We start from the raw sequence: 18,840 nt of genomic DNA, 5'->3' as shown, positions 1-18,840 counted from the left end.
CATGGGAAGGCTGAGGGGGAAAGGCCCGGGCCCCACCACGGGCTGAGGGGATGGGGGGCCTGGCGAAGGGGCCACTGGCTCAGGCAGGAGGGGAAGGGGGGGGGGCCTCTGGCAAGGCCCGGCCTTACCTCCCGCGCGGCGGCGGCGGCTCTGGCCTCGCCTGCTGGGAGCGGCGGCGGAGCCTGACCGAGCCCCCCGCACCGGACGCCGCTGCCCGCGGGTTGGGGAGGCGGCGGCAGTGGCTGGGCTCCCCTCAGCCCTGCACTCCCAACCCCACCCCCCTCCCTCGCCCCTCCGCCGCCATTGGCCCAGCCGGAAGGCCCCACCCCCTCCGGGCCCCATGACAGCCAATCCCTAGTGACTATTCCTTTAAAAAAAAAAAAAAATCATGGCCGCTCCCCCATTGGCTGAGATTTAACCCATGCCTTCGGCTCCTTACTGGCTTCTACGACTTGCAATCTTCTCCTTCCGGCTTTCCGATTGGCCTGCTCCAAGACGACGGGAGCACCTTGCCCGCCTGCTCCTCGCGCTTCACAGCTGCTGAAGGAGATGGGATTGGCTGGAGGGGTGGGGGGATGCTGTTTCTCATTGGCTGCTCCGTAGCAGGGGCGCCCTTTGCGACGCTGACGTGATGACGCAGTGAGCGGCCTGGCCTGGCTCCCAAGATGGCGGCGCGCAGGCTGCGCCGTCGTTAGAGGCTCCGCGCTCCGGTGGAGTTCCCTCTGCCTATGCCTGGCCTGTGAGTGCGCCGCGGCGGCGTGGGGCCGCGGGGCGACGGCTGCCGGGGCTTCCCGCCCTCCCGGGCCGCTCGCTGGCGAGAACCGGGGCCTGGAGAAAAGGGGAAGGGAGCAGGGAGTCTGGGGTGGGGAGCGAGCGCCTCCCCGGGCACCGGCAGGCTCGTCTGCGGCGGGCGGGCGGGCGGGCGGGCCGGGTTTGGGAGGAGCTGAACACCCCTCGCCAGTTTGGGGGCTGTAGGGAACGGAGCTGGGCTCACGGTCGGCTGATCCGTCTAAGGTAGGAGATAAAAAAGCTGAGATCCAGTTCCTGAAATCTTGCGTGTGTTAATGGGGTGCGTAAAAAAAAGGCAGGAGAAAAAGGTGCGTTATTCTCTCCCGTTGTTACGGTTTGCGTTGAGATGCTTGAGGTGGTTAGTTTAGGATGTTTTCGGGTTGATAGTTTTTATTCCTGATTTTGTATTCGGAAGTGGTCTCACTGCGTATAGAAGCAGCTTTCGGTGCTTCCGGCGATTTTAGCGTTAATTGGATTTTTAAATTGTTTAGAGCGCTAGGAAGCAAAAAAAAAAAAAGCTTGTAAGGATGAAGAACCATAAAAGTTATAAAAAGAGCGTTTTCTTGATAAATATGATGGGAATGTGTGGTTGTGGCAGAGAGCTGTTTTGTTAGCTCTGGAAATAGTTTTAAGTAAGCCTTCACTTATTCTTGACGGAGTTTGGATTGGTCTGCTGCTGGTACTATTAGTTATGAAGGTTCTTCCAAAGCCAATGTGGAACAAAGACAGTTTTGTTCAGTCTGAAAAAGGAGAAGGTTCTTGAAGTCTTGAAGCAAGACGTTGATTGCAGGCATAGTTTCTCTGGCAGTTCATGTGATCTTCCATTTTCGGAAGGGAAACATCTGGAAAATTAACAGCTTAATTTAAAGAGTTTAAAGTTTGGATCTTCCTTGGACTGTTTTGCTTAGAGCAAATATATTGCGTCATATGTTAGTCACTATTTGTTATGCAAACCTTTGCAGGTGACTGTCGGAATTTGTGTGTAGTATCTGTAGCTTATTGGATTACAGTAAGAATAGTTTTGTGCCTGAAAGAAATAAAGGCGGCAAGACAGTCTCCATTCTGTCTTCAAATTGAGTCATGACTGAACATCAGTCATAACTCAAACACCAGAAGGTCATCCACAGAGCTTTGTGATGTAAATATACATATGTGAAGTGCTGGTTGGTACAGGAAAGTAGCACACTCTTTGAGTGTAATCAACTGCCTTGTTTTGGGGATGATTTTAGATGACACCTTATCCTACATAATTTGTCTTAATCTTGGTATGTGAAAGAACACTTCTTCTGTTAATTTTTTCTTCAAGTAATACAAGTACAGACCACTTTACAAAGCTTTTTGCCAAGTGGTTGCTGCTGTCCTACCACCCAGGGATATTTGGGAGACCAACTGGGTATTTCCGTTGCCGTTGAGAGTGACCTAACGAATGTGTTTTGTAGTTATATGAGTAGTGAGTTGATTTCAGTCCTCCCCTCCAACTTTTCGTATCTTGCTGCTACCATCACTGAATTGTTTTTCCTTATTTTGTGGAGAAAGTAGGCTGAAGTTACTCTATTAAGAAGTAGCAGATACTGTTGATAATGCATTCTTTAAGTTTCTTTATTAAACAGCTAATGGCAAAGATAACCTCTATTTCTTTGAATTGAATTTGCAGTATTTGGGGGCGATAAGGGCAAGGTGAAATATTACTTGTCTTTGAGCATGGAAAAAGTCCCTTTTAGTAGGCAAGGGTAAATACTATTCCTCTTTACTCATCTTTGAGCATGAACGGAAGGGGGGGGAAGTCCCCTCCATTTATAAAGAAATCCCTTTTTTGTTTTTCTTTTCTTAAAGGTTCTGAAGTGACTATCTGAAGACTTCCATTTTGAAAACTTCAAAAGCAAGAACAATTCTGTTTTAATAAATGAAGGAGAACAAAGAAAATTCCAGCCCTTCTGTAAACTTGGCAAACCTGGACCATACAAAGCCATGTTGGTACTGGGATAAGAAAGACTTGGCACATACACCGTCGCAGCTAGAAGGGCTTGATCCAGCCACTGAGGCACGATACCGCAGGGAGGGGGCTAGGTTCATATTTGACGTGGGAACACGTTTAGGGCTGTATCCTTTCGACTCATGTTGGCATGAAATGTCTTTATGAATGGGGATTTTCAGAATGAAACGTACAAGAAATGGTGTTATGTGCTTAGTTAGCCACTCAAGTGTTTTTTAATCATTAATCAAAAATCGTTTTTGAGATTGTCTTTTGTTGTAATGTGTTCCTACATCATTTCTGTCCATTCAGTGGGTAAACAAGGTTTTAACTGAACCCCTTTGGCACCACAGAAGTAAGGTGATTTAGGCTTGTCAATTAAGAATAATTTTTGACAGTTATCAGACTTGGTCTCTTATAACATGAACATGGTCTCTTATTACATAACTTCTCAAATTTTGCATTCATTTTTCTGTATATTTTGCATATGAAGCTTTTGACTTTTCCCTCCTCCCTCTTTGTTTTTGGTTTGGTTTTTTTTTTGGTGGTTTTGGGGGTTTTTTGTTTGTTTAGGTTGAGATTTACAACTTCGTAAATATTAGTAAGTTCTTTCTGCTGTCCTTCTCTCACATAGACTGCCACTTAAACTTTTTGCTTCCTGTAATTCTGTGCTTCTTTTAATGTCCTCAGTTCTTTGTTTAATAAAATTCTAGCAAAGATGAGATTTTACTTGACTCCTTAAAGAGAAGAGTAGGGAGCGTGTTGAGGTATTATTTGCATTTGTAGGTGTGAATAGTTAGTAACCTTCCTCCACACCAACACTTTAATGTGAAGTAATAATTGTTCTGTTCCTTCATGTACCTACTGCTGGTTTTGACCTTCTCTGAAGCAGGTATGGTTTAATGCGAGGATGACCTTGTGTGGATCCTCCTATAAACTTAATCGGGATTTTGGACACTTCCAATAAATCCTTTAGTTACCAACTGCATCTGGGCTGAATCATAGTATTTACACAGCCTCAGAGAGGGTGTGTGGCTTTTTTTTCCTGAAGCTCCTGTTTTACTTGCTCTGTTTTCTAACTGGTCACTGAACGGACGGTTACTTGAGGTACTTGACACAGCAGAATGTATCTTTTCCTTTGTGCATGTTTGGTTTTTAATCTCTCTTATGCCCTGTTTGAAAGTCCTTATTCTGCACCACAGACATTATGATACCCTAGCAACCGGAATAATTTATTTCCATCGGTTTTATATGTTTCATTCCTTCAAACAATTCCCAAGATATGTAAGTATTTACAATATTGATGACTTAATACAGTGATTGCACTAGGCAAGGACTATTTGAAATGGTGATAAGTCACTTGGATACTCCTGCCGTCCACTGCTCTGAATGATGAAAAATAAGTATTTTATCTTTTAATCGTTACAGCTTAAAATACGCTATTCTTGCTTGTTTACACATCTCTGTTTATGCTTAGAAACATATTTATATTGACGTTGCAGTTATGTCTTGCTGATACTATTCTTTAGAAAGAGTAACAGCTGTAGTTCTAGTGCTTCTGTATTGGCTAAAAAGAACAGTGTATACCATCTTCAAACTGCTTGACAGACAATGCTGAACCAGTACAAATTCTGCTTTCAGTTTCTGACCTTGAAACAAACTTGTATAAAATAGACAGTCTTCCAAATTCTGTATTTTTCCTCTGAGAAAGCAAAAGCTTAACACTCTAATAAAATCAGAAATTAATATGCCTATTAAGTCTTACCTGGGAAACTTCAACAGAACTGTTAATGGAAGCTGGCAGTGCTTTTGTACAGTGCTATACCGTATTGCATATGCACACACAGACAAGCTTTTGAAAGCACTTTCTTTTTTAGGTGACAGGAGCCTGCTGTCTCTTCCTGGCAGGAAAAGTTGAAGAAACACCTAAGAAATGTAAAGATATAATTAAAACAGCTCGTAGCTTGCTAAATGATGTACAGTTTGGACAGTTTGGAGATGATCCAAAGGTAAAAATACTCATGTTGAAGTTGATTTCATCCTATTGTGCTCCAGCAAAGTGACATACGTTCATTAGAGCATTGGCTGATTTTCAGTTCTTCTAAATTAAATTATATGTTGAGCGTGCATTTATGGCTCTTTTGGGTAATGTGATAGGTAACTATGAAAATAATTATTGCTAATGCAAGTAGCTTTGGGAGCCTACTGGGATAATTGTTTGTATAAAAAGTTTACATTTGATTTCATGTAAATTCTGATGTTATTTTGCAATTAAAGTAAATTTGAGTGATTCCAGTCAGAGCTAGAAATGTCATCAAGGCATAAATCATATTTGACAGTTTTAATGTCATTTTAGGAAGCAATTAATGGCAAATCTGAAGTCAAGTGAGAGAACTACATCTCAAAGTATTGAGAGGTTTCCTATTTAGAGTATTTGACTTAGCAAAACTATGCTTCTCTCAAAATTTGCTTATTATAAATAGCAGAAGGATCTGAAACTTGGGAGCGAAATGTGGTGAGAGCTTCTCTTTTTGTTGTGAGTTTGTATATTTGGCACTTTCATGCTGTATCTGGTTCAGTTCTTTCCTCCATGGAGGAAAAGGAATTTTAAATGCTACATCCCATCTCCTGCCTCAAATGTGAAAATAAAGTATCTGGGTTTAAAATGTTTGAAGTTGGAGAGTTGTGTGTTCTCCTTGGAGACAAACCAAGCAAAAGCAGACAAACATGTTTGCCTGGAGATGCTCTGTACTCATGCTTTATACCAGCATAAAATATTTGTGAGTAAAAGAAGGAATAATATTTGGTTACCTTGTTACATTTTCTAGGAAGAAGTGATGGTCCTTGAAAGAATCTTACTGCAAACAATAAAGTTTGATTTGCAAGTGGAACATCCATACCAATTTCTTCTTAAATATGCCAAACAACTCAAAGGTAAAATATTACAGGGTGAGCAAGTAATAGCTGTTATTAATTTTCAGACCTTAATTTACATTAACAGTGCAAGCGTATTCTATTGCAGTTTGTCCTTTGTAATAACTTTATTTCTTACAATTTTTCTGATTGATTTTCAGGAGACAAAAATAAAATTCAAAAACTGGTTCAAATGGCCTGGACGTTTGTCAATGACAGGTAAGATACTTCTAGGAAACCTTTCGAAAGTGAAATAGTTACTGTTGCTTACTTTATTCTGGTTTGAGATATTTCTTTGATAAATGCTTGTTGTGTTTTCTGCTTGTTACATGTTTTCTTGATCACATTCATCAGTTTTTCTTTCCATCATTACCATTATAGTTCTGATGAGTATAGAAGTAGACTGTTAAGACCTTTGTAATTTTGCGATAATGATTTAATGCTTCATTAAACAAAAAGTTACTGTTTGAGAGGGCCAAACCAAATCAGATCTCCAGGATAGAAGCTGGCTTCTTGCCCAGGCTGAGGTACATAGCGCATTCTGACGAAAGAAATCACTTTTCAGTTCCATCAGGTTGGCCAACATTTTATTTTTTTGAAGCGATATTTTGGTAATAGTAAACTAGCCTTCAATTTCAGTGAGGAATACAGTTTTTAGCACTAGATTTACAATTTCTTGAAGAATGGATTTGGAATACGAGGATCGCATCAGTTAACAGAGAGTGTGTGTAGGAGCACTTTTCATGTGTAGTGTGGTGTTGGAAAACAAAACCAAATACATTTCAGTCTTCTTAAGGAGGATTCTACAGCGCTGGGCAAGTCAACGCACCAAGGACATTTAAATGTCATTTTTAGTATCGATAGCAAACCTTTAAGAAAATGTGTAAGTGCCCTGACTATTCAGAAATGCTTTTGATCATACCTACAGCAATAGAACACCATTATAAAAGAAATGCATTTTTATTCATATTCCTAATTTGAAGTAGCCCAGTGTGGGTCACCTAAACTCTCCATGTTAACTTGAGCAAAAGGTTCGTTAGTGTATTCTGATGTCAAGAGGTGTTTACATGAGCTGATGTCAGTCTTACAGGTGGAGATCTTACAGGCTTGAGTGTCACTGTTAAGTTTGTCAGGGAAAACTCCCGTTTTGTACCTGTCAAACTTTGGATGCTACTGTACTTGGAGTTAGATGGTGTTTAATAATTCAAGAAATTTAATAATTAAAGAAAATGCACTTCAGGAAAACTTCAGTAGGAAGTTGGAGTGATTGTTTCAAGTAATTGTCTCTCTTCTTGAGAGATTGTCCTGTGTTTTTTTAATAGGCACCATCTTAGAAGTGTACTAGTTTTCTAGGATACTGGGAAAATAATTCTGTACTTTGCACTAGAGGTCTTTAGAGTAGGGGGTTCTGTTGTTCTGCAGCCACAGTACAGCCCCCACGTAAATTTCATGAAAGTAATAATAAGAAATCAGTGTTTCAAGAGCTAGTTCTTGTGTCTTTTTTTTCTGCTTACTGCTGACCCGATTCTGCCAGTGTTTAAGTATCCCATTGGCCTTCAGTTACATGTAGCCCACTGGAGAGAGAATGGATTTAAACCACTGTCTCGGCTACTATTTTGATGCGTTTAAGAACATAATGAATTCATCAGTGAATTTGCAGAAACTTAGCTGGCTAGCTAGATCTAAGATTCTTTAAGCAGATACTATGTTACAGAATCTATGGAGGAAAAAAAAAGGGAAAAGACATAAGAAAAAATTATTTGAAATTTAAAATTAATATCCAGGAAACAGTAACTTTGTGTGACAGGAACTTAGTTAATATCAGTAATACCAACAATATTTTAGCATTAGCTTTAACACAGGCTGTTCAAGAGAGAACCTTTCACAGTTTTTACAGCTTGATCTAAAACATGTATTGTGCTTGACATGTTGCTTTACAAGTTCATGTTGGCTGTTCTGTGGGCGTTTTTTAGTACTTATTTACATTTTGTTGAAAAACATTTGGAAACTCTAAAAATCCAAATGCGCACATACACCTAACCAGTGTAATGCAGCGACAGCACACTTCTGTAGCCATGAACATGAACACTGTATTAGTTAATGCTACAGGTGAGACTAGAGTGGAATGTAACTGCCCATAGTTAGAATATAATGCTGTCCTTTCACTCCTCTTCCACACCCATATAGTGTTAGGTTTTCTTTTTAAACTCCAAACTTGACGTTCCTATGTGGTGCATTGCTTCTGTAGGCGTATGCCTTCTGTGTTATCTGTGTAAAATTACCTTGTTTCATGATTGCAGTAGTGCAGAAAGAGTTTAGTTTTTGTAAGCTCTTGTTTAGCAAAGCTCTTGATTAAGTTGGTCTGAGATGTTAAAGTGTGGTGGGATTTTTATACCCTGTTAATTATAGCTGTTGCACTTTGACAATCAGAATTGCCTTCAGGATTGGGTTTTGTTTTATTTTTTTTCATATTCCAGTCTCTGCACTACACTGTCGCTGCAGTGGGAACCTGAGATCATAGCTGTTGCAGTCATGTACTTAGCAGGCCGTTTGTGTAAGTTTGAAATACAGGAATGGACATCAAAACCAATGTACCGACGATGGTGGGAGCAATTTGTCCAAGACGTTCCCGTTGATGTTCTGGAAGGTATGAGAATGATTTGCTGCAAACAGAGGAGTATTTCCTTTAACTGTGTGATCTAGGTCATTGGTAAATGCAACTTACTTACTATCTGGGTTTTAGTCCAAATAATAATGTGTAAAGTGTGTAACTCGGGTCATATGTGCTATGCCATAATGAGGTTTTTAATTAAACTTATATAAGACTGGCCTAGTCTTTAGTCTAGATAATTAGTCTTCTGGTCAATATTTGCTTTACTGCTTGTTTAGTTTATAACGCAGCTAATTAGCTACTAATTTTTCGTAGTGTTTGTTTTCTTTGGTTTTTTTGTTTTGTTTTGTTTTTTAATGATTCACTTCTCTCATTTTAAATAAGAAGCTTTGTGACGTTTGGTTCTAAGGAAGTTTTAAATAAAACAGTATGTGTTGCTGTTCAGGTGGTTTAGCCTTTGTTGCTCTTAGAACTTTCAGGCGAATACTATACTGTTCTGGTGATTTTTTTAAATGGTTACTTGCTGGTTTGTATCATGGATTTTCTCAGACTTGCTTCAGTTTCAGAGGGATCTCTGCTGAATCCCTGCCAAAGAGGGTTATAGAGTGGGAGCCTCTCCAGTTTCTGCTACTGCATCAGTGAATGCTTATGGAGAGAACTCATTTAGCTTTTCTAGAAAGGTTTTATTTTCCTTCAGTGCTGCTCTTGCACCTGGTTATCAGTTTGTCCTACACATTTTCTGACAGACTTTTTGCTTCTGACATGTTGGAAGAAGAATTTAGTACTAGTCCTTAGTTTCCTGAAACATTTTTTGAGCGGCCCAACTAGATGTATATGTTTTAACATACAATCTTACTTCACTCACTTTCTTACTATATTACTATCCTGTTGTTACGCTGTTACCTGGCTCTCCAAGCACGCAATAATAATATACAGTATATTAATACCAAGACACTTTGTTCTTCTTATCAAAGGTATGCATGTACATCTACATGTTGTTAGCATAGGCAGAAGAAACTCAGAAATGCAAGTATAAATTGAAAAAGTCTTCATTTAAAAAAGCAAATCTGTGGTCATTATAACAACGAGTTATATTTATAGTGAATTTTTCTGAAGCTGATATCTAGTAAAAAGCTTACTTGATTATTCTGTGTTAAATGTACACTTGTACATTATGGCTGTATAATCTTCTGGATTTTTGTTTTTTTAAGACATCTGTCATCAGATCCTGGATCTGTACTCACAGGGAAAACAGCAAATGCCTCATCATACTCCTCACCAGTTGCAGCAGCCACCATCTCTTCAATCGACTCCCCAGGCACCCACAGTACAGCAATCCCAGCAATCCCAGGGTTCGGAGCAATCCCAGACTCAGCAGCAGAAAGAGTCGCAACAGTCAGCACAACAACAGCAGCAGCAGCAGCAAACACAGGCACAGCAGTCTAAAAAACCCTCTCCCCAGTCAAGTCCTCCAAGACAGATTAAAAGACCAGCAGTAAGTTTAACTCGGAACTTTAACTTGCATTTTATTTTCAGGCTGATCTGATGTCAATTTGATTTATAGGCTGCAGCGTGCAGCAGACTTGCATTTGCTTTAAGAGTGAGCTTTAAGAATGAGCTTGGTGACTAATTTTGTGTAGTAGGCTTCCGTTGGTTGTATGGCAAGTATGTTAGTGTAGAACAGCCTTTATAGTTTTGATGTACCGTATTCTCATACCTCTTGAGGCTAAACCAGTGGAGAGGCTTTTAAGTCGACATGAGCTTTTAAGGCTCTAACTCTCTTTGTGGTTCTGTGCTGTTAAATTTTGTTGTTTTTGCTATTAAGCAGGTTTGATTTAGGGAAGGTCTCTTGTGCCATACCTGAATGTAGAGATGTGCACAATGCTGATGAAGACATTATTTGACTTTCTCGTCTTTGATTACAAATTTAACAGGATAGTGGCTTCTCAGAGTATGTCAAAATTATTAGAAGAAATGTTTGAAAATAATATTAATAACAGAAGCCTATAAATGCATCGTACATTAAAGTCTCACCTTGTACTATCGCCTCATCATTGAAAACAAGAAAGCACATTGGCAGTTGAATAATATCACAAGTACTCCGAGTACTTTTCCACCGTCATCAAGTCCAAATGAAGCTTTCAGACCTTAATCTACACTTTTTGTGGGTTTTTTTCATTTTTAAGTTAAAAAAAAAAAAGTTGTTAAAGTGTTACCCAGGTCTTCTTGCTTGTACTTAGTAAAAGAGTGTTTTCAGAAGTAAAATTTTTGGAACGAGTCCATTTAGGAAGTAAATTTTGTACAGCTTTTACAGCTTTTGCTCTAATTTGTAATTCATGCATGCCCAAACTAGAGAACAGACATCAAAGGAAAAAAAAAAAAACGCAAACAAAACCGAAAACCCAGGGAGAAGCAACAAATGACAGAATGAAATGGAATTGGAAGAGTGCAGCAGCCTCGCAAGAGTGAGAAAAATGCAACTCTCTAAAACCTTGATCTTGCAATTACAAGGTATAGCCTACTACTAGAGGAAACTATCTGCACTGAAATGTATAGTTCTTGCACTGAACTTGAGAATTGTTCAGGATATAGAAAGCTGATAAAATGTGTTAATTCACTTGAAAATTGGGAGAGCTCTTTATAGGTGGTGTGTATTTCTTTTCATACTTTTTCTACCATCAGCACAAGGTTGTCAGATCGGTCGGGCAGGGAACTCTTATTTTTCTTCAATGAAAATGCCTGGGACAGGCAGATACTGTAAATAACAATTCAGATTTTTCTGTGTGTGCCCATCTGATTGTAAGTTGTTATGAATGCTTGTTCGTTCATGTAAAGGTTCTGCCTTTACAGTACTACTGATTTCACCCCTTCCCATGTGTTAATGAACTACCTCATGGAAAAAAGTGGTGTCTTTTGCCTGAATGCTGTCTGTTGTTCTTTAACAATCATCTCTGGTCAAGCCCTCAGAGGAACTTACCTTTTTTTGAAATAAACAGTTTGAGGTACACTCCCTAATAATTAAGAAAGTGAATAGTACAGATAAAGTAAGTCCTGGTATGCTGTAGGCATCCAGAACAAATAAAAGGCAAAGGATGACTCAGAGGAGGGGTTTTGTAGGAAAACAGCATGAATTTGAGAAAAGCAAATGTGATGATCTGAAATTATTCTTTCTCCAGAAAGCAGCCTAGGAGAAGAAAATGTCTAGCGTTCGAGAGAATTTGCCTGGTGCTTCTAAGACATTCTTCAGTTAGATGTACCATAAACCTTACTTAAAATGTTTGCCGCCTCCTATAAATAGGGCTTTGCATGACGACTTTGGTTTGTACAGAACATAAATACACTTTGTTCCTGGAGGCCAGGTTTTCCATTTACATGAACTCTTATAACTCCATTACCTTGTACTGAGCCAAGATACTTTCAAGCAGCTGAGGTATTGGTCCATGACTTACAGACCCACACCAGATGTCTAAAGCATCTGTACATCCTCTGCATCTCTGGTGGTGAAGAGCACTTGAATGTTCAGTTGACTTCACTAAAAATATACTGGTGAATCATTAGATGTAAGTAGTATATTCAGTTTGATTAAACTAAAAATTGTTAGTGAGAACAACTTTAATGCACGTAGAAACAGCACTGAAAGAACAGTTCCATTGTGGTATGGATTGAGCTTATTACGTAAGTATTAAAAAACAATCAGCATGCTAATAAATCAGTAGTGTTGACCCTGAGACGCCAAGAAAAGTACGTATGTTTGGAATGGGAAGATAAAGATTGTCCTTAAAAAGTAGGAAAGCAGCCAGAGGGTGGCTGAAGGTGAATTGAAATGTCTGTCAAAGGAATATAAGAATGAGGTAGTCTCAAGCAGGCCTTGGGTGCCTTTGTAATGGACAGCAGAAATCTGGAGAATACCCATCAGAATTAAGGAAAATTTGATGACCAAATTGGAGTGAAATGCAAGTCCGTTCTTGCTGCAGAAAGTAAATTGATGGGAACTGAGCAACAGCTGGTGATGGTAAAAGCCAGTAGAGGTAAACAGTCTCTTAAAAAAACCCTTTTCATTGAAAAGGCAGGAGCTACATAGAGTACCCCCCGACTTCTATAATTAATTTTAAATATATTTGTAACTAAACTTACTGTACTTAAAAGTTCAGTTAGGTTTTCTGCTTTTCTCAAAGACCATCAACTAGCCATCTTAATAGGACTAAGTAAGCTGGAAAGATTTTTCTTAGTCCCTTGTCTGTGATTATTTTAAAAAAATCCAACAACCCAAAAAAAACCAACCAAAAACTTGTGATTGGAAGGTTGATGTGAGATTTTGTGGGTTTTGCTCAGTGTGCATAAATGTTTTTCTAGCATAACATTTGGCTTGTATACAATGCTTTCCATCTGAAGGCTTTTACACTGAGCAACACTTTCACTGCCCTCCTGTCCTGGTAAATAAAGCATAAAGGCCTGAAGTGATTTTGGCAAAGGTTGAATGACAGGTCAAAGCAGAATTGGGAACAGAGGCCAAGTCTCTTGCTTTCAGCTCAGTGAGCAGTGTACCGAACCATGACATATGTGCAGTGGATGATAAATAAATTAAACGAGATGTAATACTCAGCAGTGAGAACAGCAGGAAATGCTGTCTCTAAAATAGCTGCTATTTTTTCAGTCCTTTCATTCTGCCAGTTAATCTGGGTTTTCCCAATATGATTTGACTTTGTTCAGTGTTTGCGTTGCATCTGTCTAGAGATTGGATATTATTAGCCTTCTATTAAAAATATAGGAACAAATAAAGGGTTTTTCCTGCCTCGTTTTAGGGGAGGGAGGAGGAAACTGGTTCTGGTTTAGTCAGATCTGTACAAAAGCTCTTCAGCAGGCTGAAAGTTGTTTCCTATTTCGCTTGCTTGTTACAATGCTTTGTATTTTGCAGTGGTCTTATTTCCATCCTTTTTTTTTTTTTTTTTTTAAACAGACTGTATCTCCAAAAGAAGAAACAAAGACAGCAGGTAAACGTTAATGTTGGATTCATATTGCATCCATTTTACTGTTTTAACCAGAATAAGTAATTTGCTGAAATGTGCTTAGTTTGCTTGCTTACAGGCTTGGCAGTTCTAAACTATACTGATCCAAATAATGTGTCTTTAAATATATACTGTAACTATTTTTAAAATGTTCCTAACTGGAAAACTTGAAAAACTGGGATATAACTGTGCCCCAAGAGTCCCTTAATCCAGCCTATTCAGTAGAAGTCTTCCTAAACTACTCAACTCTCAATTTATAACTCTGTGCATCATTTCGAGTAGTTCCTCGTCAAGCTGTGAGACCTTGAAGTGACTGAAGGTACCATGTCATTAAATAGCTGCACTAATAATAAGTCTGTTGTTAATCAGCGACATTTGTAAATGCTTGTTGGCATGGCTGCCAGTAAAAGGCGTTTTGTATCAGTATATATAGTCTAATTTCAGAAATGCTTCACTTCAGTGATTACATGAAGATCTTTGCATTGGTTTGGTTGTTTTGGTTCAGTTTTTTGGTGGTGTTGTTTGTTTTTTTTTTCTTCATTCTGCTGATTTGGACCAGTGTATTTGAGGATAGCTAGGATGCAATTCTATAACTTTTTCCAAAGCAAGTTTGGCACATCTCCCTCTCTGGCTCTGCAGATAGATTCCAGAGAACCGTCTATTGTCTCTCCTGTGCAATTGCCATTTTGTTTGGTTTCTAGACATGTTCCCCTTGCAGAGCATAGTTCAGTTTCTCCTGAGATTTGTTTTAACTATTTACAAGTTACAGTTTTATGTTAGAAAATGTACGTGTGCTCATCTGCACGTTCATACCACTATTGGGACCATTTGTCTCTAGTTATAAAATACATAGCTTAAATTTATAGGCATGTGTGGTTTTGGAAGACGTATGTGATACTTGATGCCACTTTATTTATACAAAGGTCTTGATTATAGTTTTCATTACTAGGCATGCATAGTATATAGGATTTCCAGTGTACTTCTGCATAGTGTAATATGATATGATAATCATTAGTGTGAGGCTGGAGATGGACTTTGGAAAATATTGCAGAGCAATAGCTAATAGGAACATCCAAATGTTTTTTAGAACCACCACCACCATCTAAAATTCCTAAAATTGAAACTTCACATCCACCAATACCTCCTGCACATCCACCTCCAGGTAAGCTTTTGTTTTCTAAAACACATTTACTCCTGCAGCTAATTGCTTTGCTTTTCATTCAAATGGTGGTAGTGGTGTGAGGGGAGGGGTTGTTGCCTTGATTAATCAGCTTGGCAAGTAAAAGCATTAGGTAGATAAGCTCTAGAGGGAATTTCCTCTCAGTAGCACAGGTTTTTCCAGGCAGAAGCAAAAAAGTTATAATGGAAACAAGACTATACTGGGTGGACAAAGGCAAAACAAAGCTGTGACTCTTAAAGGATTAGAAGACTAAAATTAATTGTCACTAGCAGGCAAAAGGGACTTCTGTTCTCAAAAGGTTGGCAGATGCCACCTTATATTCCTAGAGTAGCTTCCGAATAACCTACAGAAGTCCTCTGGGTTACATCTTTAGTATAGAAATTCCTCAGGTGTATAACCCCTAAGCAGTAAGGGGGATACTTTCTGTGCTGTGTCCCAAAAGAGGACTTTGATCTGCCAGAGAACTTTAACGCTGCACACATGCCTTATGTTTCCAAAATAAACTATACTGTTATAAAAATGTGCTTCCAGGGCCTTGATGCATTAGCTGTCCTCCCAGTGACCCATAAATATGACATAAATATTTTATAGAGCATGGTCCATAATGTAACTGTAAGATGACAGCTTCTAACAGGGAATTACAAGAGAGAAAAACAGTGCTCTGAAACATAGTAGGGCCATTTTTTTCCCGTTTGTTAAAATCTAATTAAGAATGAAGAGTTTCTTCTAAATAACATTCATTGTTCTTTCAGTTGTTAAATCTTGATGCACATTTTGCATCCAGAATGATTCTGAAAATGAGCAAATGGGGAAATTATTGCCTGCTATAATTCATGAGGTGGGAGTCACTGAAATCATAGGTACCACAGCCAGCATAACCCACCTTGCATGCTCTAATTATGTAGCTGTCCTGGGGGACAATTTTGCTGTTAAGATTATGACTTAGATAAGATAAATTCTATTTAGGCAGGTAGTGAATTTGTTTCCCTTGTTATCTAAAATTTTCTTTGTAGAATTTGTTTATGTAAGCAAATAATTTTATAAGCACTGAAACATTTTAACAACTGTCTTTAGAGACCAGCTCTTGTCTTTTGGGGCTCTGAGGAAGAATCAGGTGAAAACTAAGAATGTTTATTGATCAATTGAACAGAAGCAGTAGAAGGTGGATTTATCTCAAGTTCTGTTTAGCACTGTCAGTTTAGTTGTTGCGTGCCACTGGAAATGACTGCCCTATATCTGCTTCTAAATAACTTTCCTTACTGAACAATGTTTTAGATGTTTATATAATACAAGCAAGATGGATGTCAAGATGCCCCAACCTCTTTTTTGTTGGGCATTTTAATACTGACTGTATGACCATACAGACGTGTTGCCATTAGGTCAGTCGTCTTATTGTAGTATTCCTTATTTTATAATGTCTGCATTAAGAGGAAAAAAAAAAAAGTAAGACTCTTATTTAAAGAGAAGACAGTTTAAAGCATGTTCTTCCTGGGAACAGCCAAGTATAATTCTGTAAAATTCTGACCTTTTTATGCACTTCTCCAGACTGTCAGGTACTCAGTTCCCTGAAACTAATCAGTGGAGCAAAGCTGATCAGATTTCATGTCCCAAGCAATCTATGGTGCTTTCTTTCTTAACCTCTGGTGTTTTGGGTTTTTTTTAATTTCATTTGGTAAACAGAACTTAGTGTTAAAGACTTGAGACTTTGGCCTGTATTCTCAATACTTCCCAACATGGGAGGCAAGTGAAGGGCAGAGGGTAATCCCAGGCCACTTCCTGGAGTGTAAAAGAGGTAGAAGGGAGGATTGAAGCACTGATCACAAAATTTTTGGTGTCCTCTGACTTCTTAAATCTGGTAGTTGTGATTCTGTCTATCCAGCTTGCTAATTTCTGCTGATTGTAGAACAATATTTAAATTACAATAAAGTAGTAATAAGGGTGGAAGATGTATTTTAACTTTCAGAATGGGAAAAACTGAACTTGGAGCTTTGTTACGCAGCTTAGTTATTTCCTAGTGATATAAGAAGGTCTGACTGGATGCCATATGGTGTTCAGAGTCTTAGAGAATTGAGTTCTCTTTTGACATGGTAACTGGAACAAAAATATGAAGCATTCAGAAGCTGTTATTGCCACTGTCCTTCAAAAAAATAAATGAAATTTTCTTTTCCAGAGCGCAAGCCTCCTTTGACAACTGCAGTTTCAATGGGAGAGGCAGAGCAATCTACTACTGTGGACTCAGTAGATATGCCAAAGGTCCAGATTCCTCCCCCTGCTCATCCTGCCCCAGTACATCAGCCTCCTCCTCTGCCGCACCGTCCCCCACCCCCACCCCCCACCAGTTATATTACAGGGATGTCTACTACAAATTCTTACATGTCAGGGGAGGGTTATCAAAGTCTTCAGTCAATGATGAAAACAGAAGGACCAACTTACGGAGCTTTACCACCGGCCTATGGACCACCAACTCATCTACCATATCATCCTCATGTCTATCCTCCCAACCCTCCACCACCAGTTCCACCTCCACCCCCTACTTCATTCCCCCCGCCCAATATTCCACCTCCTACTCCTGGATATCCTCCTCCACCTACATACAATCCTAATTTCCCACCTCCAAGACTGCCTCCAACTCATGCAGTACCACCTCATCCACCTCCGGGGCTGGGAATGCCACCAGCTAGTTACCCCCCACCTACTGTTCCCCCGGGTGGACAGCCACCTGTGCCACCTCCAATCCCACCACCTGGTATGCCACCTGTAGCAGGACTTGGACGTGCTACATGGATGAGATAGCATGAGGCAATTTGCACGATATTCCTTTACGTTGATTTAGGCAGGAGTAGCTAGCTAAAAACCTACTTTGTAAAGATAAAGAGGAGGGTAATTTGTATAATTTAGATGAAGAAATGAGGCGGTGAAATGAAAATTTAGCTGATCTGTTTGCAGTATTGTTTATGGTGAGTTATATAGGCTTCTAGATTTTAATCAGCTTTGCAGTATCTTATTCTAACTTTATACATTTGACTTAAGTTTAAATTGTCTTGAGTTATTCCAGCACTGGATTACTTTGTACTAGCAAACCCAGCCATATTGGCTCAATTATATCAGTAAGAAGAAAATTTCCTTCTAGAAATTGGTGCCTATTTTTGAGTATCAAAATAGCCAGATACCATGAAATTTGATCTATAGAAACTTCATTTTTAGTAATAATTAAAACAACATGATGTCAAGCATAAAAGCTACTTTATTTAAGAGAGATTCTGAATGCTAGCTGACTGGAATCATTTTGAGGTGTTTGCCTTGCTGATATTTTTGTTTTGGAATGTACTGGTATCTTAAAGTATTGTATGTTTACACCTGTTTGCAAATTCCTGTACATAATATATATATTTTCTAAGTGTGAAAGTCTGAATGTAACAACCTACTGTGATGTACATCCTGGTTATAAATGGGACTACTTTGTTCACATCTACCCAAATAAAATTGGTTCTGAATTTAGTGGTTTTCCAGGTTTTTCATACTAGTTCAGAATTCTTAACGATGGTGCTTACTGCAAGATACTTCAGCGGTGGCCTCCCAAATCTTATTCATCAGTTTATTTAAAAAGAATGTTTGGTTTTTATTTTATTCAACTAGAAGTATACACTATCACAATCAATCTCTTACTTCATTTTTACTAAAATATTTCAAATGAATGTTTTACACACATTATCAAAAAAATCTGTACTATTACTTTCCCTCCCCAAAAAAGCCAGAGTGGTTCAATAATAGGTAAAAACGCGTGCTAAGGTCTAAAGAATTTTGCTATATACACAACAGCAGGTGCTAACTTTTCCAGTTCTTTGTAAATCATATACAGAAAATATAGCAGGGCTGTAAGATCACAGGTTTAACAGAAATCAAACTTTTAAACTGATTTCTAAAGCAGCACAAATAGACTTTCCCCACATTATGAAAAATATACAATTTTATCACTTTACAGTCATGCACTTTGAAAAAGATCAGTAGTACTCTTCCCCCACAGTTTCTAAAAAGATAAAAGGTCACTTTTAACACTGATTTCTTTTAATATCTAATATTTGGATAAAAATGTGCCATTCTCAGACAAGGTTGTGCTCAGCAGTCTTAGCAAGGTGCAGAGAGCCAACTGAAGCCGGTTACACCACAGCATTTCGGAAACCTTTTTTGGAAATGCCATTCGCTTCAGTCGCTCCGACAGAAGCCAAGGATGTGATTTTTACTTTCCTTAAGCAAGCAGAGTCCATGTGTAAACAGCGGACGCTTTCTTTGCCAGAGGATCGCAGAACCCAGGGCTTCGGTCTCGTGGAAATTAACTTGGACTGTTGCCCCAAATATATCAATTTAATGG

The 18,840-nt window shown here is 39.0% G+C and overlaps 1 protein-coding gene across 1 annotated transcript; it reads left to right on the top strand.

Moving 5' to 3' along the window:
- The first annotated feature begins 641 nt into the window (after nt 1-641).
- CCNK (cyclin K) lies at nt 642-17,968 on the top strand. The gene is made up of 11 exons (XM_074149311.1): nt 642-739; nt 2,623-2,889; nt 3,964-4,045; nt 4,639-4,770; nt 5,590-5,695; nt 5,836-5,893; nt 8,152-8,321; nt 9,497-9,780; nt 13,243-13,276; nt 14,379-14,453; nt 16,642-17,968. Exons 2-11 carry the CDS (start codon nt 2,693-2,695, stop codon nt 17,262-17,264), a joined length of 1,761 nt encoding a protein of 586 aa, XP_074005412.1. The 5' UTR covers nt 642-739; nt 2,623-2,692; the 3' UTR covers nt 17,265-17,968.
- Nucleotides 17,969-18,840: the final 872 nt, after the last annotated feature.

This window comes from Numenius arquata, chromosome 6 (genome assembly GCF_964106895.1).
Source record: "Numenius arquata chromosome 6, bNumArq3.hap1.1, whole genome shotgun sequence".
Lineage (NCBI taxonomy): Eukaryota > Metazoa > Chordata > Aves > Charadriiformes > Scolopacidae > Numenius > Numenius arquata.
The sequence above is the reverse complement of the archived record's forward strand: the minus strand, read 5'-3'. Positions and strand labels throughout refer to the sequence as shown.